This window comes from Platalea leucorodia (assembly GCF_965183815.1).
Source record: "Platalea leucorodia genome assembly, chromosome: 5".
NCBI classification, from domain to species: Eukaryota; Metazoa; Chordata; class Aves; order Pelecaniformes; family Threskiornithidae; genus Platalea; species Platalea leucorodia.
The window spans coordinates 77,392,909-77,419,154 of NC_138827.1; the positions used below are offsets into that span (position 1 = coordinate 77,392,909).

The 26,246-nt window shown below is 52.4% G+C and overlaps 2 protein-coding genes across 2 annotated transcripts; both read right to left on the reverse strand.

The window, feature by feature from the left end:
- Positions 1-7,870: 7,870 nt before the first annotated feature.
- On the reverse strand, positions 7,871-8,719 carry LOC309590341 (homeobox protein Hox-D1-like; the record flags this gene model as incomplete). Its single annotated transcript, XM_082311460.1, has 3 exons — positions 7,871-8,142; positions 8,275-8,383; positions 8,540-8,719. 3 exons carry the CDS (start codon positions 8,717-8,719, stop codon positions 7,871-7,873), a joined length of 561 nt encoding a protein of 186 aa, XP_082167586.1.
- Positions 8,720-17,725: 9,006 nt separating this feature from the next.
- On the reverse strand, positions 17,726-19,436 carry HOXD3 (homeobox D3; the record flags this gene model as incomplete). The annotated part of the gene is made up of 2 exons (XM_082313984.1): positions 17,726-18,480; positions 18,941-19,436. The coding sequence occupies 2 exons, from the start codon at positions 19,434-19,436 to the stop codon at positions 17,726-17,728; spliced, it is 1,251 nt and encodes a 416-aa protein (XP_082170110.1).
- Positions 19,437-26,246: the final 6,810 nt, after the last annotated feature.

The window sequence follows — 26,246 nt, forward strand, 5'->3', positions numbered from 1 at the left end:
CTCCATATCCTTGGGGAGTGTTCTAGGGAAGAGACTAACATGCTGGAGCAGGGACATGAACCTTGTTGATCTTACGTGAATGCTGTCTCTGCTGAGCCGGGATGAGGCTTTTCGTGCTGTCCATCTCACTTCAGGAGAAGTGTCGTGACTGGTTCTACCTGATTACTTGGTCTTCAGAGGATCAGTCCATTGTTTATACTGACTTTTCTGTTTTCACAGCTAAATGCTGCAGAGCCGAATGATCTTTTATAAACTTTTTCCCTCCGGATGGGCCACCTCCGTTTTTAAAAAGCTTACATGGAAGTGACTTTTTATTTTCTGAATCATTTCCCCTGCCTGTCTCATAAATAAGAAGCTTTTCTCTAGTTTTTGGTCAACGTTTCCAGTTTAAACATGTAGCCTGACCATACAGGAGTGCCCTGCTGTATTTTTAAGGGAGGCTGAGAATTGATTCACTAGATATGACATAGCAGCAACTTCAAAAGTTGAATCTACTCCACCTAAAATCATTGTCTTATTCCATAAAAGGAATAAGAAAAGCTTTGCCATATCTTCATTACAGCTGTAGAAGTTCATACTTGACATAGTTTCTCCCCAGGGTACAACTGTGGTAAGGAAAAAAATTATGCTGACTGAAATAACTTGAATGTATGTAGATTAAAAACATATGGTCTTTTTAGTAGTGGGTATGAGTTGGTGAGGCTGGGTACCTCCTGAGATTTGTGAGGAGATGTGGCAGATCAGATTGATCCTTTTCCTGGCACCAGCAGAAGGATGTGAGAAAAGCACCAGGTGTCTCCTTTGGTCTTTTTTGAGATCAAGCAGCCAGAAAGAAAAAGTAGTGCAGCAATGATTTCAGAACATTTTGCAAATAATACGCACTTTGAAGCTTTTTGAACACTGGGACATGGAAAAGGAATGCCTGATTGAAAAATATTTTGAGCCACATGAGCCAGATTCAGTTTCCATCAGTGTGCAGAGAGCACAGGCTAGCTAAATTCCAGCCTAGTCCAGCTAGCAGCCATGTGTAGGCATGACATCCCCAATCCATTACCTCCTCTCAGTTCCCTGAAGGCTGGCAAAAGTTACAAGAGTAATGTTGTTAGGATCTGAAGCCTTCATAGTCAGATGTTCAGAATTAAATGTGTTTAGTAAAATGAATGCCTGGGGTTGCCAATATATCTCAACTCTGGTACAGAAGACTTACAGTGATGAGTTAGATGGCCAGTCAGTCTGAACTATCAGCATAGTTGAATGCAGAGAGGACCAATGCAAAACAAGCCTGGAGACTGACAAACCCAGCACATGTGAGCAATTGGTGGCACTGCTTGTACATCATGCGGCCACCAGTGAGGCTCAGGCTAGCCTGCGGCTGCTGAAGGCTTTAGAAAACAAATTGCAGGCTGGCAGTGACCGCAGATCTGGGTGTCCCTGTCTGGTTGTGACCGCTGCTGACAACAGCCAGATATGCCATCACCTTTTTATTAAATACAATGGATTTTAAATTTAGGAAAAAATCTTCAGAAGAACAGGCCAGAGCCATGCTCTTCCAGTCCCTGCTATGTGCACGCCTTTGAAAGCACGGCTGTCTGCCTCTGGGGTGGCTGAGCTCTGTTGTGGGCCTTAGATCACAGGTGACAGACACAACAGCATCATAGATGACACTGACAACATGCAGACAGGATATAATGCTTTTTTTCTTTTTTTTTTTTTCTTTTTCTTTCGCATTTATGATTAGCCCCAGAGTTGTGATAGTCCTTTTCTTGTGTGGCTCTTGCTGTAACAATTCACACCTGCGAAATCCGAAATCAGATTACCAAATCTATTTGATTTGGTACTACATTTGAAAAGCAACCAGAAGCGCCAGGTGGTCCATTTCTTAAGTAAGACGTGACATTAAGAGTGTTCAACAGTCCTGTCCCATTTTTTTGAACTGTCTGCCTGGTCACATTAAAATGAAAATCACAGTGCTCACAGTGTTGGTTACAATTACAAAATTTTACAGAATCTTGGACCCATTATAAGACATCACCCTGTTGCGTGCACTGTGTTTTGGGGTCTAGTCTCTCCAGCATGAGAAAATGGGTTTGATAACCCATTGGTGCCAGGTACCTTCCACGCTTTTACTCGGCTGAATTTGTAAAGCAAAAGACAGATGGTTTTTATTGATAGGCTTTTAACACAATGATTGGTAATTATCATTGGATTTGGTACACTCAGATGTTGAAAAAATGTCACCCCACATAAATAGTATAATTTATTAATCCATAAATGTGTGAGGTTTAAAAATAATTATTCCAATATCTATGCTTAACATATGGATCTGATACTAGAGATTGCCAGGATTAGAAACTGTTTCCATTATCTGAACAGTTACTGGGCAAAATCTGATCTGAGTGGTCATTAAAAAATTTAGCGAGATTTTTATCTATTTTCAAATACCACGCTAAACTTTATTGTGTTTAATCTAGCTTACTTGTTAAAGGAACATAAAAAGGGGCATTAGGAATGTAGATTTAGTGTAGCACAACAGTTAAGATGAAGAGTAATGGCTGGGAAGCCTTAGCTCTCAGGTTCTCCTGCTATACTAATGTCACCAAAATCATATTACTGGGATGCGAGCGTTTTTCATGGGCTGTATGGGCAGAAGGAATGGTTCCTTATGCCCAGCAGAAGCAGCTCTCCCGATCCACTGAATTCACACATGGGTGTAATTTTATGCACACTCACAGCAGCATGGATCGATGCACTGCAAAGGTCTTTGTTCTCCGTGTAAGGGCACAAGCACGCAGGTTAGGTATGTCCCCCATGCCGGTGGGTGTAGGGGTCTCACTCTGAGGCCAGGGCCATGGGCCACACTCCTTGAGTTAGACCTGTTAAACATTTTAATAAGGCATGATATGCCATCCTGGTTAAAAATGCCTCAGTTTCCAGAATAAACTGAAATTTCTTGTGGTTTATTATTTGTAACACTATGCTTTCTGATGAAGTGTAGTAAAAAGATCTATTTTCCAGGTGGTGGGAAGTCTGATAGGCTGGTAGAGAAGGAACTGACTGTGTTTGTTCATGTATTTGTTTGTTTACTTAAACTGCTGGTTTTCAATCTGCTAATCACCAGGGGCTGTTGCCTTTTGAGGAAACAAAAATATAAGAAAAACAAAATTGTTTATGAAAAGCTCTTTTGTGGGCCAGCGGTCTAAATATTTTCAGTATTAAGGAAGCCTTGTCCTGCGTACAAATAGTTCTCTGGACTGTATCTCTATCTGAGATTTTAGCACTCTATGCAGGCATAAGTTTAAGTCAAGGAAGATTCACGATGCACAGCTGAGGGTTACTTTGTTCACTTGGCTGGTGCTCAAGAAGAGCATATGATTTCTGGATAAAAGTAAAATACAATAAGACACTGGCTCTCGGAAGTATATTTTCCTATATATTGCCCAGAATTATTTGGGGGGCGTTTTAGAGATATGGTTGGGGAGGTGGGTGAATAACAGACATTGTTACGATAGGGAGAAGAATGAGTTGTCATTTTGTTCACCTTTCTTTCTTTCTTTCAACAGGGTACCTTTTCCTGGCCAAAGACTCCTCTAGTACACTGACATTAGGAAAGTCATAAAAAAGGATGGTTGAGATCGAGCGAGTCACATACACATATAGCATATGTAGCCATATATCGCCAATAGAAAAGAATGTGTTTCCCCTGAACTTCAGTCACCTCTTAATGATAAACTGGTAACAACCATGTCTTATTTGGGGTTCCTCTCCATGCCACTTTCTCTTTGGTCATCAGGGATTTGCAAGTGTTCTCAGGATTTCCTTGGAATTTAGGCTAACAGAGCGGTGCAGGACAAATCATAAGTATGATTTATTAGCTGCTAGAGACAAGTGCTTGGAACTACAAGGAGGTCTTTCCATTTTGTAATTTTGCCTGCAAAGATTTTTCTTAAAAGAGGTAATAGTCTGTTCTCCTCTACTAGTAATCTGTGCCGTTTTATGCGTAAGCCACCATTCCAGGTTTTACCAATAAATAGAGGAAATGGCACACTTTTAAAAGGAGATTAAAATGTGGTGATTGGGTTGCATATTTTTGTTTTCTGGCTTACTGCTGTGTTCTTTCATGCTCAAAATAAACCTGTATATGCAGCTCATACCATAAACCGCAGTCGTTGGTTTGACCCTTGGCAAAGCATTCCCTGTGCTGTATTTGCAAGCGATAACATACTCATTCAATTCTGCATGGGAAGCCAGATACCCAAGCAAGCCTGGGTTCTTGCCTAAGCTTGGTTTTCAAAGAGGTGTGATTTTCTGTTATCACTTACCTATCCAAAGGATATGAAATCTCTACATTCACATATACCACTTAGGAACACTAATTTTACAACTTTTTTCTCCTTGGAAGCCTTCTAAATCAATATTTTTGTTCTGTTTCAGGCAAAATGGGAACACATTAAAAAAAAATTATTTTGTTCATATCCCTTTGTAGCCTGTGGCCCTTTGAGCAATAGTCAGTAGGCAAAAATAAATATATGACTGAAATAGAATGGTCTATCTGTGTTTTCTAATGATGTTTGAGGGAAAATAAGGCCAGGAAATAGTATTTTCATAATTTGTGATAAATTATATGGTGGTGGGTGTCTACTGAGGCAAGTCTGGAATATTTTGTTCCAACTGCGGTGAGAACTGCAGCTTGTGCTCATACCTCTATCTGCCTAACCTAAAACCCGTTTCCAGCTGCTAGGCATCAAATTGAACGTGTGTGAGACACAACTCTTGGGATTAATGTTAAATGAGTGAATCTTAGACCTTATCTATCATTTATTTGTCTCATGTGTGCACCCATGTATATCACAGGCATTTTTATTTAATTATTCAGGAATTGGCACATGACTTGCATTAGCTCCTTCCTCTGGGTATCTTGCTGACAGAACAGTGCAAAGGAGCAATATCTAATCCTCATATAGCTAAAACTGTTTGCGAAGAAGAAAGATCCTATTAAACTGGCCCTGTCATGTGAGCAGAAATTACACTTAATACTAAGTACCAGTTCTTAAGACAGAATATAGTTGTGTTCCTACCAGCAAATTGATTCAGACTGCCATAAAAGAGTTGTAAGGTTTCATCTTAATTTGCAAGTAAATCTCTCTATATTCAGGCTGTGTCATTTTGATGGATACAGAACTGTGCACTGCTACAAGGCCGGCACATGTATTTATTTATTCAGGAAAATATATGGCATGAAAACATTCATTATAAAAGACTTAGTGTGCTCTAATGGCCTGATCCAGCACCACTGAAATCAATGAGAATCTTTCTTTCCACGTTGGTAGTGCAGGAGCATGCCAGCAGCGTGGAAAATGTTCCTCTGGCCTGAAGTGCCTAGCACAAATGTCAAAATCATTAGGAAAATAAAAGGCTGACAAACCTCCAACCCCATAGACATGTGACAAATTTGGAGGCAACTGAAAACACAGCTGTTTTCTAAAGTTCGCATGTGAACCATATGCTCTCAGAAAGATGGGTTTTTCTGGCTACATGTCTATGCTTATTTGTTGTTTAAAAAAACAAGGAGTACTAACAGGAGACTTGGTAAAAATGTACCTTAAAAGCAGCTGAAAAGGGTTGGTTAGAAGTTGGCTTGCCTTTAATATTCAGCTTGCAAAACAAATTTGATTTACTTGAATCTGCATGAATTTTACCAGATTTTGCTTTATTCCGCTTTAAATAGCATCTTCTCAAAAACAGGTGGTAGAAATATTATTTCCTATTTTTAATGAATGATCAGCCTGCAGTATAAACGCTTGTTTGGTGTCATTACTTTAATAAGGAACTGCAAACCACATACTTTGGTTGCAACTAGTTTCACACGAGTACTTCAGTCCTGAGAATTTTTCAGTGATAACCCATGAAGTCAATCAGCCAGTGGGACGTGAACCATAACCCCATATACAGAACAAAAACGTCCCTGTGTGCATGCACAACCGCAAGCCTCTAGCTTTATTGTACTTTCCGGGTACAGTCGGGACATGATGTGTAACCAAACACGTCTGTCTTGGGAGGTCCCCTCTCTCAGATGCTTGCTGCTGGGGCACCCGTCTCCTTGCCAAGGAGGCCTCCTGTCCCCACTCAGCCATGGGCCTGCTGCCGCAGCATCATCCCAACGTGCCTGCCCGGCTTTTGGGAGCACGCTGTTTCCCAGGGCTCCCACCAACCTCTGCTGAAGCTGCCATCAGTGGTGGTTTCCTAGTCCCTCGGCAGAAGAGACGTCTTCGTAAGAAAGCCTGTAAGCAGAGGGGCGCCTTGGGGAATGGAAGGTATTACGGAGAATAAGTATCCCCTACACTGCGGACTTTCTGACTCAAAACCTATCTTCGTCTTCTCTCTGTGTTTCTTTTGACCAGCAAGCATCCAACAAAGACCAACAGCTATTGGTGTCTGGGGCTGGCTTCCAGACAGGGACCCAGCGCTTACAGGTCCCCTGAGATCCATCTCCCCTGGTGCTACAATTTGTTCTTCACCCCGAAGTCCAGCACCCAGCAGAAATCCAGGGCAAAGAGAGAGTTGTCCAAAACCATTTTGTACCACAACTAAATAAAATCACTTTCCCATAAATCCAGATGTCATTCCTCTCCGCATTGCTGTTATGCTTTCCCAGTCACAGGCGGGAAAAGAGTCTGAACTCGGCTCCTTTGTCCACTTTGACACTGTTATTTTGTCTCTGGGAAAGATGAAATCAGGACAAGTGAGGATCACTGGTGAATTTTGCACTTGTATGGGGAAATCAGTCATTGTCACTCTTTTTGAACTAGTACCCCAAGTAAAAGAGCCAGGAATCCTCTTGGTCTTTTGCTGGCAGAGGTCTGTGGTCAAACCCCAGCATCCTTCTGCACTTTAACAGGTCTTGAGCTTTTGTATGTGGGAAGATCTGTTGTAAACTGATTTAATACAGTGCATTTCTTAACCATAAGATACAATCAAGCCTGAGAGAGCTGGATGATCTGAGAGTCTGGCCCTAGATGCTGTAAGAGGCTTTTTATTGTCTTGTCCTTGCCCAGGCACATGCGAGAGGTGCCGGGAGCCGGCAGAGCGGCTGCTGGCTGGTCCTGGGGAAGCCCAGAGCCTCTGCAAGGAAAATCCCAGCACCTCTGCAGTTAGCATGGTGCTAACTAGCATAGCTCCTCCTAAGACACTGTTTCTTTTAAAACCTTCCCTCAGAGTTACTAGACAGATTTTGGACTAAATCAGCCACATCAGGAAAAGGAATGGGAACGAATGAGGAATAAATACAAGTATAAACAGCCTCTTTTTTTGCAGCAATTTTGTGAAGGGTAGGGCAGGAGACAAGGGCACTTTTTTCAAAAGGGGATCTTGGACTCATGCTGGTATCCGTTACCATCCCTGCCCTTTCCCGTGAGAGGAAGTTTTCCGTGCTCTCCTCCGCTCTGCCTTCTCGGGGTTTCTTCCCCTCTTCCGCATGAACTTTGCCTGAGCCTGCGGATCTTTCTTTTTAAATGCAAAACGAAGAAGGGGTCGGAAGCTTGGGGCGGCCCCCCGTGGACCCACCGCCGCGCGGACCCCGGGGCCTGGCGGAGCTGCTCTCGGCTCTCCCCGGGGGGAGCGGCAGCCCCCGTTAGCTCCCCGCTGCGCCCGCCCGCTGCCGCGGCCCGGCCCGACACTGAGCAGCAGCGTTTCGGGCTGGCACCTTTCCCTGAAGCCTCATAAATAAAGCCGTAAATAAGTTGCAACAGAAAAGGCAGCGAAGCTGCATCGCCGCGGTCCCGCGTGAAGGGACACCTGGGGCGCCCCGCCGGCCGCAGCTTCCAGCCCAGCCCCGCCGCCCCGGGCAGAGCCCCCCGTGGGGGGCGGCGGGGCCTCACGCGGGGCCGCCCGGGGCACCCGTGGGCGCAGCGGCGGGGGCGGCCAGCACCTCCCGCTCCCGCTTCTTCTGCTTCATGCGGCGGTTCTGGAACCAGACCTTCACCTGGGCGTCGCGGAGGCGCAGGGAGCGGGCCACCTCGAGGCGGCGGGCCCGCGACAGGTACCGGCTGAAGTGAAACTCCTTCTCCAGCTCCGTGAGCTGCCGGGTGCTGAAGCTGGTGCGTGCGGGGCAGGCGGGAGGTTCCCCCCCGCACGGCGCCGCGCCGCCTGCAACGCCGAAAAACACCGCGCTTCAGCGGGGGCAGGGGAAGGGAGCGGGGCGGGGGTCGGGGCGGGAGGGGGGGCAGAGGGGAGCCGGGATGGGAGCAGCCCCCGCCCGCGCCCCGCCGCCCCACTCACTTCTCCCGGGCGGGCTCCGCTTCGCTCGCATCCACTCGAAGGTGCGGGGCGCCGCCGGGGCCGCCGCGGGGGCCGGGGAGCCGGGCGCGGGGACGGCCCCGGGGCCGGGCGAGAGGCGCCGCAGCCCCCCGCCGCCCGCCCCGGGGCAGGGGCGGCCGGGCTCCGGCGGCGGCGGCGGAGGCGGGCGGCCGCTCCCGGGGAAGATGGACGTGGCGAAGGCCGGCGGCCCGGCTCCGCGGGTCGGCCGGTAGCCGGGGCCCGGCGCCGTGGCGGGGGCGGCCCCGTACCCCGCCGCCCCCGCGCAGGCAGGCGGCAGGGGGGGCGCGGCGCTGGCCGCCGTGCCCAGCGCCAGGAAGGCGCCGTCCCCCCGCCGGGCGTAGGGGGACTGCGGGGTCCCGCGGCACAGCCCGGGCGGGAAGGCGAGGGGAAAATACCCCAAGTCCATGGCCCGCGGGGCAGCGCCGCTCCCCGCACCCCGCTGGGGCAATATTGCCCTAATATAGGGTCGGGAGCGGGGCGGCACGTCCCGCCCCGCGGCCAATGGGAGCCCGGCGGGGGGAGCCCGCACCGGGGGTCCCGGGCGCCACCGGCTCCCCTGCCCACACCCGGTTGCCCAGGGCCGGCGTGGGGCTGCGGGCGGGCAGGCAGCTCCCCCGGGCCCTCCCGCGGTCCCCCCGGGACAGGGCCGCTCGCTCTGGACTCGCCGGAGCCGCCGCGCAGTTCGGAGCCGCTTGCCGGGAGTTTGGAGGGCGGGTGAGCCGGCGCTTTCCCGCGACCCGAGCTCCCGTCCCAGGGCAGCTCTGCCCCCTCCCCTTGCCCCGCTGCCGGCCAGGCCCCCGGAGGCTCCCAGGGGAGCCCAAGCAGCCCGGGGGAGCAGCCGGGGGCGCGGCGGGCTGCGCAGGCACCCCCAGGCTGTCCGCCCCTGGAGCGGAGGGGGCTTGCTGCACCTCGCGGCACTTAATGGCCTCGCTCCATCAGATAAGTGCTCTGCAGCCTCTCAAAAGTGAATCCCCGGGCTCGCCCCGTTAATGGGCTTTCATTTTTCCCTTGGTGATTCGGCATTGTTTACTGAGCGTTTGCAGCTGGCAGCAAGTGCAGCGAGTTGCACTGCCCAGCCAAACCCTCCAACTCTCTCTTGGTTTTCATTCTCCCAGAATGGCAGGGAACAGGAACAGGAACAAGCCTGGAGGAGGTGAAGCCTGGACCCCAAAAGTGATTGTCTTTCCCTAAATGGCTCCAAGTGATGCTTGACCATCCAGTCTGAGCTACACATATGCTTGATTTGGATAATGATGGGTTTCATCCAACTCGTGAACTGATAACCATGTGTCAGTGCAGTTCAGAACAGCAAAAGGGTGCGCTGGGCAGAGGATGCTTGCACTTTGGTGACATGGTGACATGACAGACAAGGAACACGAAGAAGGGCTACATCATGCTGCTTCGAATTAGACGTGTAACCTTCTAAGTCTTAGGAGGTGGATGTGGACTCAGATGGGAAATGAAAGGGTGGTACCTTATAAAAAAATATTTTATTTCTAAATAACAGCATGAAATTGAAATGCCTTGATCCATCAACCAGTGCGTTCCACTCAACAGCCCAAAGAGGACTAGAAGCTCTTGGCCGAAGTGCTGCTCGCTGTGGTCAGGAAGAGGCCACAAATTTTGCAAGGACCAGACATGGTGCCAACCACCCAAGGGCAGCCAGGATCCCCAGAAAAGGAAAATTTCCACGGGGTCTTTTGTGGATTTCAGAGAGCTAGGCTGGTGGCAGGGAAGGGACACCTTGGGAAGACACAATCAGACCATTTCACTGACTCAGTCTCAACTCTTTCCCATGGAGACTTGTGCTCTGCAGCTCAGCCCCAGCTGCCCCACCGTTACGCCCAGCTGATGGTTCAGAACAGGCCTGGTTTTCTTTCCTGCAGAGGCCCTGAGAGGACACATCCCTGGGACAGGCAGACACATGCCCACAAGGACACAGGAGCGCTTCCCTGCATGTGGGCTCTGACCAGCAACGTGGCCTTCTATCAGCCCCACTTTCTCCCCAGCTCATCCAGCCCATCTGCTATAAAGCAACTATTACAGAGCAAAGGCTGGCCATCCTGATTACTGCTTTAACGTGCTTGGGACTCAGTCTACAGACAGCACTGTCGCTGTAAGCCCAGAAACCCAAAGTTAGGTGTTCTCCAGACACAGACATGTTCACTGCTCCGGGCTGTGCTACTCTGCTGCACTAATAATGTGGTATCACCTACATTTCCATTTGCAGAGGATGCAGGTATAAATTAAAAGAACAGTTTAAATCAAATACACCTTGTCAGGAAACCTACATTTTGAAGGAGGGGTTAAATTCGGGATGATACAAACTTGCTCAGCACACGCATGGCAATCAGAGTGGTTTGGAAAATGTCATCTTTGACAAAACAGAAGCCTGGGAACACGAGGCTTTCTCTTTAGCAGAGAAGGCTGTCCACACAGGAGAGCATCTGTGCTCTTCAGTCTCCCCTGCTGTAAAAACTCCTGCCCGCAGTGAAGCAAACAGCACTGGCTCTGGAGGAGGGCTGCTACTTTACTTGAGTCTTCTGTTTGCAGAACGCAACTCATTTAATTACACCTAAAGCTGTGTTTTAAATGCTAGAAGAGCTGTCCATGTTCACACCAACATATGATCTTTCCATTCATCTGGCTGGATTCTGTTACCGAGTTTCTCGTTCATTACCTGTTTGGTTTTGCAGCACTGTTCAAGGATGAGGAAAGCAGAAATCAGTGGCTAAACACAGGCAAAGCATCTCTTGTTGCTGCTCTGGCTTTTGAGGGGGATGCAATTTTCTACGCTCCTGAATGTCACAGTGTTCAGACTTAAATAGCTAAGTCCCAGTGATATGAAGTTGAGCGACTGTAGCTGTTTTTTTGCAAGAGGTCTAATGGGAAAGAATCCCTGGAAGTCAAAGGAGGAAGAAGAAAAGTGGGTTAAAAAGAAGAGTGGGAGGAACATGATGCTGTCAAAGGCAATTTGAGAATGGCTGGGAGGTTTAGGGACGTCTGTGCAAGCAGTGCAGTGATGGCACGAGCCAGGGGAGCTGCTGGGGCAGAAACATCTGTGAGAACAATGGACCAAACCAACCCTTGTGCCAGCACGCTTCTGGAAACATGTGGTCCCCTGCAAAGCCTGACACAGCCACTGTGAAATTAAGACATGATGTAGGAACAAGCCCAGCCAAAAGGCCCTAAGCCCTGTTGGGTGCAGACACTTAGCAGCAGTGCCTCAGGGAGGCTGCTTGAGCAGCATGTGTGTTGAAGGCAATGGCAGCCCTGAGCCACAGGGACTACTTTGAGGTTGGGGCGTGTTGTCTTTCCTCTCTGGAGCAAGCCTCCACCCTCTGTGCTTGTCACAATAGCTAACACACAGGAGATGCAACAGATTCCTCCCCAGCCCTCAGGAAAGTGATGTGGAAGGTCTGGCATGACCTTGTTGTTGCCCCTCTGCTGCCACAACATTGCCAGGTGGGGAGAGCTGGTTCTCAGCGGTACGTGGGGATGTACATCCATGGTGTGGAGACAGCCAGGGTGTGGGTGGGCATCCCGAAGAGAGGTAGGCAAACACTGGGGATTTAAGCAGTGGCCCTGTTAACACAGGCAAACCATCAAAGGCCCCTGGGAGGAAGGCTATCAGAGAAGAAGGAGAAGCTCTGGGGAGTTTATTTTGCAAAGTGTGAATAAAACCAGGGATGTACAGAGACCCCAGGGCAAAGAAGGGGAATCATCCTGCGGCTCCGGGGGAGCCAGACTCAGCTCCAGCACAGGCACAGCCCTTCCAGGCAGGCAGGGCACTTTGTGCTCTTCCTGAGGAAGGTGTGTTTCCCTCCGCCATCGATATTTCCCTGCCACAAGCTCCCCTTTCCTGGCTGACCCCTGGGGTGGTTTCACCAGGCCTGGGACAGGGACCTCTCCTCTCCCAGTATGTGGGATTAACTACAAAGATCCTCTGCGTGAACACAGAGAAGAGGAAAGTCTCTCCCTCCCTCTGTAAGGATTTCCCCAGAGGAGTGATTCCCCATGGGCCCCTGTACCGTGTAATTCCCTGTTTCCTGTCCCATGGCTGTGAGTTTGGTAGGAAGGAAAAATTGCGCGTATTGATAACCCAGAGGTATCAAGGTAAGCCACACTGCTGTGTGCAAAACAGAGATGTCAAAGGTTTTGCAGCCAATATTTCTGCCTTGCCTAGCCCTTCTTGCTCCCAAAGATCCTAAAAGGTGGCCTAGATTCCTTGGAGGAAAGATCGAGGGTACGCACCTCACTCAGCATGGGGTTGTGTACCCTCTCCCAAAACTTCTGCTGCATATCAGCAAATAAAAAAAAAAAAAAACCTGCGTATCAGCAAATAAAGAAAAAATGAACCCAAGTGTTCAAATTGTACATTCAGGCGTATTTTTACCCAGAAGACCTTCATCCTGCCTAGTACAGATCCCGTGCTAATTTTGTTCAGCTTTGTGCTTATGATCATTGTAGCTGAGCCTTTCTGGGGTTCATCCCAGAGCTGTTCAGGGTGCTCCGGGACCCTGGGCTCTGAAGGTGGAGACAAAGGCCCGCCTCTGCTCCTGAGCAGCATCTGTAGAGGCCTGGGGATGTGCAGGCACAGACACCTCACTGTGTCCCCTTTTGCATCTCAGCCTTTGTGACCAAAGGAGCTCGGTGCTGTCCTGCCACGTAACTCCGTGGCTCTCGGGCTCCAGGACTGGGCTCTGCCTCTGCTGGCCGGAGTTTCTGGTCGAGTCCCAGCTGGCTCAGGCCCAAGCAGAAGTAGGAGGAACCGTTGTCGAGTGAAAAGTGCTCATCATGTGATTGATGACCCTTAATAGAGCCAGCCCCTTCCCTCCCCCGCCAGCCCCACTCCCAGCGAGGATCACAGCATACCCGCTGCCACTACGCACATGGGAATGGAGAGCTGTTGCCCATTCAGGGATTAACCTGCTGCTCAGTCCCTGCAAAGTAGCTTCGGCCAACAGAGCTCTGGTCCAGCCCATCTCATGCCTTTTAAAAGCAGAGGTAGCCAGTTCATCAATATATAACATCACGTGGTGGTCAACCAACCACTGCAGCCCTAATTGCCCCAGCAGCACCAGCCCCTTTGTGCTGCCCGTCTGGCTCCAGCTTTTGTTCCCAGGCAGGTCTGCAGCAGCAGTGCTGGATGCCTGGGTCTCTCCGCCGCGCAGCACGCTGCACCTTCGCCGGGCTGCCATTTTGTGTGGCCGCTGGGCACACATGGCAGGCTGGCACATAGAAGGATGGCATCGGAACCTGCAGCTCCTTCCCTCCTTCCCTGGCCGGCAGCTGTCAGGGAGGCACCCTCCCAGTGGTAACCCGGCAGCCCCATCCCCTTTACCCTCTTTTTTCCCTAGCTGAGTAGTCCCTTCTGTGCCTGGACCTCCCTGTAGGCTTTTTCATAGGGCTTGCCATGGGGTTCAAAGGGTGTGAGACCCCAGTGGTGGATCCTGCCTTCAGACTTCTTGCCATGGAGCTCCAATGACCCAGCTGGTCCCCAAGAAAGTCAGGGGGATTCTAGCTGGTGCTGGTGAGCTTGCTTTCTTGGCCAGCCTCCCCTCTGTCTGTCCTTGCCTCCTGGGTGTGCAGCCAGTTGCCTACTCTTCACCCATGGACAAGGGTGCCTGCAGCCCCAGGTGACCCAGGGGTGGTCCCATGGTGGCAGCCATGTGGGATGCCCCAGAGTCCCTCCCTGGCCTGCCCAGGGACCAGGGCTGGGAGCCTGCGGTGCTCTGCCCAGGGAGCACTCACTAATGGAGCAGGAGGCATTTGGCTTTGTTTTCCCAGCCCCACATAAGTGGCACCTGCAAGAAAGTGGCATCCCTGGGAGCCCCTGGCTGTGCCTGCCTAGGTCCCCCTGCCTGGGTGCTGCTCACCAGGTCCTAGACAGAAGGACATGGATGGGACCGCCCTCAAAAGAAACAGGGCGCAAAGGGGCAGCTCAGCCCTGCACTGACTGCACAGAGCTAACACAAAGCCTCATCTCCTTTTTGCAGTGGGGAAATGGCTGCGGCCCCATTAAATGGTGGGTGAGTGTAAGGGCCAGACCAACAAGTGGAGACCCAAAACCCACTGATCTGAACAGGAGAACCTGCATGGCTTTGCTGAAGCTTGGTGCACCCCTGATGCCTCTCAGCCAGTGCTGTCGGCTGCTCCCCACCCCAAACACTGCTGCAGCACTGCTGGCATTTAGAGGCCTTGGCTCAGTGACCCTGTTACGGGTCTGGAGCAGATGAAGGGAGCAGGGAAGGAGAGGAAGTGGTGCTCGTGCTCCTACTTGCAAAGAAAGGCAAGGCTGGGATCAGCCCCAGGCTTGGCCTTGGCTGATGAGTTGTGTTTTAAATGGGTGACCAGAGTTCAGCACATCAGATGCTGTTGCAAAGGAGCTGAGTTTCTATTGAGTGTGAAAGGGCGTTGGTTTTAATTTATGGGTTTTAAATGATGGGCCAAGAAAAAGTCTGGCTTGTGCCAAAGTGTCTCTCTCCTCTAGATTGCTGGTGCTTGTACAAACATTGTAAAAATGCCAGCGATCTCGCTAAAGTAACATTACTTCTAATAATTAGGTTATCATCACAGACTTCTGTCGCGTTACAAACGAGACGCCTCTGCCAGAGTCACGGAGAAGAAAGTGAATTTATTTACAAGAAGATTCCCCCTCGCACATGCTCCTCCTCCTCCCCCACTGGAAACCAAGTCTGCAAACCCCCTCTCTCTGCAATATGAAAATAATTCAGGGCAGTGTGCCTCAGTAACACCGTGTTTGTGGTCAGGGTTCCTCTGAAACCCCCTTCTTCCTCAGATCTGGGGAAGGGCTATCTATAAACAGCCTTTTCTTTCTTAACAAATTTAATGAAGGACTAATAGTGTAAGTCAGAGCAGACGCTGTTTGAAGAACAGCCTACAGAGCATGAAGGTGGGAAACACTTGGGAAAAGCACATTGGGTTACACCAGGGACGGCCCTGCAGAAATGGTGCCTTGCCGTTTTGCAGGTAGAAGCAGGTGATGCAAAATACGTCGTGTTTTCAAGAACACACAAAAAAACCTACGTGGACAATTTCAGCCGTGGGTACATTGGTTACAGAAAGTTTTGGAGATACAAACATATATATATATATATATAATTATGGAATATTATAGAAGTGTAATTCATGAGTGGTGCTTAGCCTTACTTTTTGCGTTGTTTCTATGTTTTGTTTACTCCTGGATGGAGCTTCTAAGAAACAATTTGTGTGAAAACTTTCATAGAAAACAATTTTAGGGCTCAAAATGGTTAAAATATGTCTCCGAACAAAGTAGTTTATTCTGCTCTGTTTTGTTTACAGATCTACAACACATATATCCAAATTTGCTTGGGTAAAAGTGAAATTTAACAAAAGATACACTTCTCAACGTAGCACGACATTGTTAAAATTGCACAGAGGGGAAAATAAAACCCTAGGTAATATTTTGAATTGGTACTGTCCAGCCAAACACAAATATCAGAAGGCGAGGAAGAAAGCAGGGAGCAGAAAGAAAAGAAGAAGAAAAGAAAGAAAGAAAACTTGTCTGTGTTGCCCAGAATCGGAGGAGTTAAAATCTCTCTCACAATAGGAATGCCAGGTCCTGTCATTAGAGGATGGAGTAGGAGCCGCAGCGTTTGTCAAACCGGGAACTGGCGCGTCGGACGGGTCGGTGGGGAACACAGAAGTTCGGGTCAATCTTTAATTCGACACTTTTAGAAAGAGATAAGAATAGTCTTCTCGGAGCGACATGTACCGTCAGGAAGAGACTTTAATGACAACGTTTACAAAAGAAGTATCTCTGTAAATCCAGCGAGGGATTCAACACAGCCGCGTAACTAGAGAGGAGGAAACACGAGGGTTCAGAGCATCGTTCCTTTTTTTTTCCTTTTTTTTTTTCTCCTTTCTGGTTTTTTTTTTCTTTCTCTCTTTGTTTTGTTTTTTTTTTTTTTTTTTTTTTTTTTAAATCCTTCCCCGTGTTAGCTGTCCCGTCCGTGGCAGAGAGAGGCGGCGGTGCCCCCGGTGCCGCGGGCAAAGGGGACGGGACCGTCCTCGCCGGGCGCGGGGGGAGCGCGGCGGCACCGCCCGGCCGCTGCCCGCACCCCGCCTCGGCGGCTCCCCTTCGGCTGTACGGATCTGATTGTCAATTTTCTTTCAAAGTTTATTTTTATGAAAAACAAGAGGAAAAGCTCGGGCTTCCAAAGATGTCTAAAAAATTGATTTATGGTTAGTATAAAGACAACAGTATAAATAACAAAGGAGGCGGCAGCTGCTGCGCAGATTGCTATGGAGACCCTAATGAAATTAGCACTATCAGAGGGTTTCTAATTTTTTTGCGTTCTAAGCTTCTAATTTCTTTCCTATTTCAGATAGCCAGAGTGTAATTAAAAATAAAATAAAATAAAATAAAATAAAATAAAATAAAATAAAATAAAGAAAAGAAAATAGCCCACCGAAATAATAATTCGTGCGATAGATACCCAGTCAATAAATAAATGTTAACCTCACCGAGGTTTTTGTATGCAGGATTTGATCTGAAACGAGATGGCCAAGCGCCCCACTTTGCAGATCGCCTCCTCAAAGCGGCTGCACCCCCAACTAAAGGTGGCCTCACCCGGCCGAGCCAGCTGCCGGCCAAGCCACCGAGGCGCTCGAGTGGGGCCAGCCGCTTAGAAATAAATACTTTAAAAATACTTTCGATTTTTTTTTTTAAAGTGTAACGGCTCTTCGCGTGATGTCAGTTTGTTTTACTCTATTAATGACTTACGACTTGCTGTCTTAATTAATCCTTACATAAACTACAAACACCAGCCACTGTTACAACTGTTCAAGACTACTCTCTCAACTAGCTCAGACCGAATATACTAAATAGGTGAAATGTAAGTCACCACGGACCTGAATCGCTCTTCCGAAGTACTGGTGAAGAAACTCTACAAATACCCACATAAATACATTAAGACGAGGATAAATAATCAGTGATACAAAAATGTCTCGCTTAAAATAATAAATACATATCATTTAGTCCGATGCGATCCTTACGTTCCGGAAGAATCCATAAATTAACTTCTCTGAAATAAGCTTACGCGCGGGCGAGTTCCCACCGCTCACGACTGGTCTAAAACACCTCAGCATGACGCGCTGCTAACACTACGGCATCTCTAAGACTTACCTTCAAGTACACCAAGCTTATCAGTCCCTCGGTTGGCAGTATATTGCACTGTCATGCTTAGCACAGCTCTAAGAGAAGGGCTCCTGCTCACGGACCTACTCGGGGCTGCGGAAGAAGGAAGGGAGCTGCTAGGGGAGACAAATCCACTAACACTGTTGGCACTCGAGAGCAAAGTAACACTGTCCCGTCAGAAAAGTGAGGTAATGGAGAGGGGAGCGGGCCCCGCCGGCCGCCGCCCCGCTACAGATGCGTGAGCTTGGGTGCCTCCTGCATCCGTCCCTGAGAGGTGTGGTGGGAGGAGAGGTCCGTGTAGGTGGGGTGGGGGTCGCAAGGTCCGTGGTGGTGGCCGCCGGGGATCTGGGCGGCGCAGCTGTAGTCCACGCTGGCGGAGGAGGGGTGCTGCAGGTGCCCCAGGTTGAACATGGGGCCCGAGGCCGGCATCGAGTCCACGAAGTTGCCCCCCACGTAGACGGGGCTGCCCTGCAGGCTGGGGTTGGCGAAGCCGCCGCCGCCGCCGCTCTGCATGGGGTGGGGGTCGTACTCCGCGCCCGCGTAGCGCTTCTGCTGCGGCAGGCAGCTGCTCAGCGGCGCCGTGTAGGCGGCCAGCCCGTACATGCTCTGCTGGGATTTGGCGAAGGAGGTGGGCGAGGGCGCGTCGTAGCTGAGGCTGTTGACGCTGGGGAGCTGGCTGGAGTAGCCGACGTGGTTTGGGCCGCTCAGGGGGGGGCTGCGGTCCGGGGACTGTCCGACGGGGGAGTGCATGATGCCTTTGGCTTTCTGGTCCTTTTTGTACTTCATCCGCCGGTTCTGGAACCAGATCTTGATCTGCCGCTCGGTCAGGTTGAGCAGGTTGGCCATCTCCACCCGGCGCGGCCGGCACAGGTAGCGGTTGAAGTGGAACTCCTTCTCCAGCTCCACCAGCTGCGCGCTGGTGTAGGCTGTGCGCACCCGCTTGGAGGCCGGCCCGGGGGGGCTCTTGTCCTCGCAGCTCTCTCCTGCGGGGAAGAGGCACAAAGAGCCGTTGGTCCCCCCCGAAAGCCCCCCCCCGGGGTCCCCCGGAGCCCCGCCGCCCCCTCCCGCTCTGCCGGCGCTCGGGGAGGGGGCGCGGGGGGCCCGGGGGCGGCCTCCCCCCCTCCCTGCCCGGCATACACCCCCCCCGCAGCTGCCTCCCCCCGGGGGCCCCCTGGGGCCGCCCATCCAGGCGCTGCCAGGACCCGTCGGAGCCGCGCCTGCCGCCGCCGGGCGGGCAGGGGGAGCGGGGCGGGAGCCCCCAGCCTGCCCCACCCGCAGCGCCCGGCAGGGCTGGGACCCCCGAGCGGGGCGGGGGGGCGGTGGCAGCTGGAGGAGCAGGGGACAAGGCGCAGGGCCAGGGGGCTCAGGCCGAGGGGTTCAGCCCGAGGGACTCAGCCCGGCTCCCCGGGCGGGCGATGGGCCAGGGCGGGCGTGTCGGGCTACCTGAGGGGGCGCATGTGCTTTTCTGCTTGGAGTTCTGCCGGGACTCCTTCATCCAGGGGAATATCTGCTTGCTGAGGGTGGCGGTGGCCGAGCCCGAGGAGTTGGGGCCCCCCTTGGCTTTTTTCGGAGGGGGTGCGCTGGGGGGAGGGTTGGGCGGCGAGGAGGGCGGCAGGGCCGGGGGCTGCTGCTCGCCGATGCCCGGGGGCTGGCTGCCCCCGGGGCCGCCCCCGGCCGTCCGCATGCAGCTGCCGCTCAGCTCGCTGCCCTTGTGGGCCGGGGCCCGGCCGGGCGCCGAGCCCTGGACGGAGCAGGCGGAGCCGGGGTACTCGCCGTCCAGGCCGGCCGGGCCGTAGGGCTGGTGGGCCGCGCCGTAGGGGTAGGCGTCGGCCTTGCTGTAGGTGTAGCCCCCGAAGAGCCCCGCGTTGTCGTAGTAGGCGGCTTTCTGCATCCTCCGCTCTGCGATCGCCGAGGCCCGCGGCCCCCGCTCAAATAACATTGACCGCCGCCCCGCGCCTCACGTCGTCGGCCCGGGCCACTCGCAGCCACCTGGGGAGGGGGACAGCGGGGACACAAAAGAGACCTTCAGTGGGGCGCGCCGGCTGGGAGCGGCCGGACCGGCCCCCGCACGTCCCGCACCCCGCCACCCCCAGCCTCCCCTGGGCGGGTGGGCCCGAGGGCAGCGGGGAGGGAGCGGGGGCACCAGGGGGAGACTGGGGGACATCAGGGAAGGACCGGGAGACATCGAGGAAGAAACAGGGGACACCAGATGAGGAGCAAGGGACATGAGAGAAGGAGCGGGGGACACCAGAGAAGGAGCAAGGGATATCAAGGAAAGAGCAGAAGACACCAAGGAAGAAGCAGGGGACACCAGAGAAGGAACAGGGGACACCAGAGAAGGAGCAGAGTCGCCAGGGAGGGAGCAAGGGACACCAGGGAAGGAGCAGGGTCACCAGACAGGAGCCAGGGCAAACCGGGGCACACCAAGGAGAGAGCAGGGCACACCAGGGAAGGACCGGGGGACGGCAGGGAAGGAGCCACCCGAGAGCGATGGTGCTGGTGGGGACGGGGAGACATTGGCGGCCCTTCCTAGAGGCCACTCTTTGAGGCATTTGGGGGGATGTTTTCTTTCTCTGTTCTGTCTTTGGACCGTTCCCGCACGAATTTGGCGGCTGCAGGCGAGGGCTCTCAGCGAGCGAGGCGAGGCGAGGCCGCGCTGGGTGGCGTCCCCGGGGACCCCGCCGGCCCGTTTCGGCTGAGAGCCCCCGCCGCCCCCTCGCCCGCCACGCGTGCGCAGGGCCGCGCCGGGCTGACATGATGGATTGAGCCCGGGCTGCGGCCGGGCAGCGGCAGAAAAATCCCGTCCCCTTTGTAAACCCGGCCTCCTTCTTCCCCCGGATTCCTCCGGAGTTAAAGTATAACCGGCGCCATTCACTCCCTCCACTTTGCACTATAAAGGAAGTCTCAGGTCAGCTCCTCTATTTTAATCCTGTGATGAATTAAATTCCCTCACCCGACGTTTCTCGTCCCTTTTATTTGTCCCCAGTAGAAAGAACCTGAGACGTTGGAGATCATTTTTAGGGGGTTCTCTTCTTTTTCCAGTCTGCAAACTTGTGGCGCTCCCCTCCCCGGCCCCCTGCCTCCCCAATCAAGCTGCTCAGACCGAAAAAGCACGGTCCCCTTAGGGCAGATGTTTTGGGGCAGGGGGGCTGTTACCTTGCCCCTTGCTGCTCCCGAAACTTCTCTGCGCTTGTTGCAAGATAGAAACTCGTCTGCAATTTTGTTGGGGTTTTTAATATTCCCTGTTCTTATTTTTCTTGTCGGATAGGGGTTTTCTCCGACATTTTTAGTAGTTTTGTAAATTAACACATACTTCACCCGGCAACATAAATCTGTAACTCAACCTGTCTTAAGGATTCATTGTATTTCTCCAGGTTTTAAGCCTATTAACATACCAGAGAAGAGTAGCTGGAAATTTTTGAACAATGTCCGATAATTACCATTCTCCAGCCTATACTTAAGCAATTCTACCAGAGAACTGCTCTTTCTCCCGCAGCAATTGGCACCGCCAAGTACCGCTGGTCTGTTCTCTAAAATTCACCGGGCAACTCCTCTGTGTAACTCGGAACAACCTCAGCGAGCTGCCTCCCGCCGCCGCTCTCGGCGGTTTATCCCCTGTCGCAAACCGCCGCCGTCCTTTTCTTCCCTGAACAAAAGCCTGGGATGATCTGCGAAGCTGATGGAAACGGGAAAAGAGCTATTTTCCTCTCCTGGGAAATTTTAGTAAAAAAAATGTCTTTGGAAATGGACGGTGGCGATTCAGACGAGTTTTAATGCGCCGTGATAATCTTGACGAGTCTTGAAAGTATTTTTGTGCGAAATAAGTCTGAAGCTCGTTTTCCACTTCTGTCATCTGCATTTTCGGGAGCGATCTGGACTGAGGACTTTTGTTAGCACAACACCGCCTTAAGCGTAGGCTTTTATGTGCCTTGTAAAATATAGTTCCCAAAAGAATACGCAGAATCTTAAGAAAGAATATTGCTGTTAAGCTGTTAAAAGCCTTATTTCTTTTCTGAAATACCAACTGCTTGTGAACTCTGCTTGAACCTAAAAAGGAGGGTATGGGCCATAAATCACATGGACAATGCTCAACTGTTTGGTGGCTCATCTTTAGATCTTAAAAAGAGAGAGAGGGAGAGAAAGAGGGAGAGGGAGAGCTTTCCAGGTTTTGATTTTCTACGAGTGCAAGGCCCGGGGTGATGTTTTTATAGGTAACACCAAAGCAGGGGCTCAACACTTGGTGGTTTGGCCAGAAACAGCCTCCAGGAAAAGAAAAAAAAAAAAAAGTGACATCCAAATGGTGAGGCCGAGCCGTGGGAGGTGGGCTCGGAGGCACCGGGGGTAGGAAACCGCGAAGTATCCATGTCTGTGTTTCAAATTTCCCTTCCTCCTCTCCAGAAAGGTTAACCTCGCCTGAACTGTTAGGCGTTGCACACGATAATGGGGATCTTTGTCCCGCCACTGGTTCCAGCGTTTTTGGAGGTTACCGACCCTCTCACGGCTCTGTCTGGGGAGCAGCCGGGAACCCACGCGTCCACTCCACGCGTGTGCGCGGAGCGGGGCGGCCCACACCGGCACCGGCCCGGCACTGCCAGCCACTTTCCTCCCGACACTTTCGTATTAAGCAGTTCTCTTCTAAAACTTCCACTACACTTAATTCTGCTTAGGATCAATATCTAATATGATACCGAATAAATAAGAGGCGGTGAGAGCGGCCAGCGGAGCGGTTATTAAAGCAGCCGGAGCTCTCAGGGTGCATATCAATGCACCTGTCACTGCGGTTTGTAACAAAATTTATGACTGCTAGCGCCGTGGCAGTAAACGCTCTGGCCAGGAATGAAAAGGAAAACACTTCCCAAGCCCCGGCACTTTCAGAAGTGCAAAGCAGCCGGCGCGTAGGAGGGAGCCCGGCAAAAGAATCTCCCGCTCGGCACGTTTCCCGGCCGCCGGCCCGGGGCAGCCCCGTATATAAGGAAAGCGCTGGAGCCGCCGCTGTCCCCGGCCGCCGCGCCGGGCCGCGGGCAGGGCAGCCGGGCGGCGGGGAGGGCAGCCGGGCGGCGGGGAGCCTCTGCCCTGGGCGGGCGGCCGGCGACCCGCCGCTGGGGCTGCGCCTGAGCCGGGGGGGGTCTCGCCTTTGGGGGAGGCTGAGAGCCCCGCGGGGGGGTGGCTGGCTCCGACGCGGAGCGGTGGCCGCCGTGGGGCCTCTTAAACCAGCTACCGAGCTCCCCCCGGGGAGCCACCGGCTCCCCCCGGCTGGGCGCAGGGCTTGGCGGCTCCCCAGCCGGGCTCGGCTCCCCCTGACCCCCGGCTGCTTTCCGCGGGGCTCTCTGCGGGCTGGTACCGGTTTGGCGTGGAGGGCGCCGGGCTCGGCCGAGCAGCGCTCCCGCCCCGCGGGCCGGCGGCCGGGTGCGGGCTTTGCTCCCTGCCGAGGGCCTGTCGCGGTGGGGAGCGGGAGGCGGATGGAAAAGGAAATGGAGAGAACTCACCACACTTATGTTTTTTCTTGATTTTTGACTTTAACTGTGTGGGTAGGATCTTCAGGTTCCTTGGGATAATCCGTGGGCACAGACCTGCAACAAAAGTGAGAAGTCTCAGCGGAAACGGCTTTGGTTTGGACTTTCTTCCTTAGGACTTTGTTAATAAACGCACCTCTCGCCGGCAGCCCCTCACCGTGTCTCTCCGTCCGCGTCAGATCTTTTACCAGACAAAGGGCAGATGCTTCTCTTCATTTATTAATAGCGCTTTGAGAGAGGCGGGGAGCAAAGAAAGAAGCAAAATACCCCGGCTGCGGGTCGGACGCGGGCAGGGCGGCCTGCGGCGGCCGCTCCGCCGGGCTCCGCGCACCGGCCGCGGCCGCGGAGCCGCGCCTGCCTCCCCGAGCGCCCAGCCCGGGCCGAGGCGCGGAGAAGCAGCGCACGGCGGGGAGAGAGCCCCATTGCGGGGGAGCTGCGGTCACCCCCGTCGGCCACAGCCACCGCAGCCGCCGCCCGCACCCACGGCCCGCGGAGCGCTCCGCGGGTCTCTCTCCCTTCCTCCCCCCACTCCCGGGTAAGACAAAGATAAGCGAAGAAACCCCAGCACGGAAAATAGGCCACAAATATTTGCGGCTTGAAATGAGCATTTTGCATTTGGCTGTGTAACGTGTCGACTCAGGACTTTAAGAACTCGAGTGCCAGAAAATCCCCCACAAAGAAGCCCGGGTCATTATAAAGACGATATCTAGCCACCATAAGCCTTTGAAATGACCTTTGGCTCGCATAGCAATAACTCACCACTTAATGAACAACCAACGGAAGCGCCTCCAATAGCTCACAACACAAGAGAGCTTACAACTTTCCACCAAGTCTTCTCTCTCCCTACCCAAACCCAGTAGGATGCAACATTGCCCCTCCAAATCACCTTAATTTATGCTGGCAAACTGGAGTTAGGGAAATGGAGCTTCATGATTACACATGATGCTCGCTCAGGTTCTTGGCCCGGGCCTGTCCCGGTAACGTCTTATATAATATATTCACGTCGGCTTACGTCAACTTTAAGTGCTTTATTTTTTTATTTTTTTAAAGAGAGTTCATTAGAAATAGCACTTTACAGGGTGTATGAAGGCAGCGTAAGTTGGGTTGCACCTTAGCCCCTGAGTGGAGAGATCATAATATTGCAAAGCGAGTCATTGTTAGCCGCTGTTGATTAACACGGTAAGTTTTCATTTTGTGCCTAATTAATTATCGACTTCTCATCCCTTTCCGAAGCAGGTCCTCAGCCTCACAAGCGATAGCCTTCCTGCTCTAGACATGCTTTACTTGGCGAGAGCTTGGCCAAATACCGAGAGTTCCACGGCCGCAGGAATAGCCCCCAAAGTTTGTTCTGCGGAGAGGGGAGCCCGGGCACGCCAGGGCTGTGCTCTGCTCCCAGCGCCGCTCCTGCAGAGCCCAGCTCGGAGAAGAAGTTGCCAGAGCTAAACCCAGGGAAATCTTTAGAATTATCCAGGCGTGGGCCCAATATAGGTATTATTGAAATTTTAGGTGAAGTTATAAGTGAGTGCTTCCATCGAGCCAAATGAAATGCTGCTTGCAGTAATTGGATTCAGCTGACTAACTTGGCAGGCCAGCAGCTTGGAGGCATACAGCTAAGAAAAATGTTCACTGCCTTTAACTTCTGATCGAGCAGAGCAACACGCAACAGAAAGAAAAGAAAAAAAAAACCCACCCCACCCCAACTTTCTCGCCTTCCCCTCGCCTCCCTGCCCCGTCTCCCGCGGGACGCCGCGGCCCCCGCGGAGGGCTCGCCCGGGTGATGCGGGGCGGGCAGGGTCCGCGCAGCCTGGCACCCGCTCCTGCCCGCCAGCACAAAGCCCGGCTCTGCGCGGGGGCTCTCTAAGAAACACAACCCGCGAGTTCACCCGGGCTCCAGGCAGGCCGCAAGTCAGTGGGAAGAGGTGCTCCTGGGAGAGCCGGGCTGGCTGCAACACCCCAAGGGGGAGCGGAGCTGCCAGCGGGTGCGGGGAGGCTGCGTGGCCGCTTCCAGCCCCCCAGTCCGCCCAGAGAGGCACCGGTCCCCCCCAGGCACCTTCCCACCGCCTTATCGATCAAACCGCACAAATGCAGGGCAAGAAACTTCTCGGCAGATAAATATCAAGCCGTGCTGCAAACAGCGTGTGTAACTCGAAGGCATGAGCATACCGGTAACATCAACACTAAAACAACTGGGGGAGGAAAACAACAGCCGCTGAGGAACACGAATGCACGGCGAGGGGAAAAGGTTCGGGAAGGCACTTGGCAGGGATATTTAAGAGACCCTATGTAGGGGCTACATTACCGATGAGCCTATTTTAAACCGCCCTTTACAAATCAACACGGCTACCCCCTGCCCGGCTACCCACGGCAACGCATTAACGTGATGCTCAATCTTACTTTGGCAATGCGAGCATCTAGCAAAGTTGTCTCTCCCTCGTTTCTTCACTTATTTGAAATTCCCTTCCTGAACCACCGCAAATTGGGAGTAGGATAGGGATAAACCTCTTCCCCTAGCCTTTGGGAAGGAGTCCACTTTTTATTTAAAGAGCATAATAAAAAGAAGATACAGCTTAAGACGTTCAAGGAGGTGGAAACCACTCCATGCATTTGCAGCCGTTGTGGGCAGAGATTGCAAACAAATTCCAGACAGTCTCTGAGTAAAGGCGATAATGCAGCCCCTGTGGTTAAAGGTCCCATTTTGTCATGCAGTTGCTTACCTGTGTATCAATTTATCATAAACCTGGGCTCCTCACTTTTCAGGATCTGCGCTTGCAGTTCTTAGAATATATCCTTCACCCTTTGTCTGCAGACAATACTCTCCTAAACCTGATCTTGCGGTTTTACAGACATTTCCATACACCAGAATTCCCGATAGAACGAAAACAGGCTCAGGCTCAACTACCAATAAAAGAGAGCGAGTGGAAATCGGAATTTGTTGGGCTTTAAAAAAAAAAAAAAAAAATCAACACACAACCCTTTAGCCATCAGCCTCCTGCAGCCAAAGGCAGCAATTGGCCGGCTCGTGTTTTGTTTTGGTTTTAAATCGTGCGGCCATTGATGAATTTTGGGGGCGAGCAGGAGAAACCCCTTTATAATCAGAAATATAGGCACTGCCTTAAAATACAGGCATATTGTCCCACGTGATCGCGGGAGCAGCTCGCCGGGGCCGAGGCAGGCGCGCTCCCCGCGGCCACCCGCGCCCCCACGCAGCGGGGCTGCCGCGCCGGGACCCGCGGGGC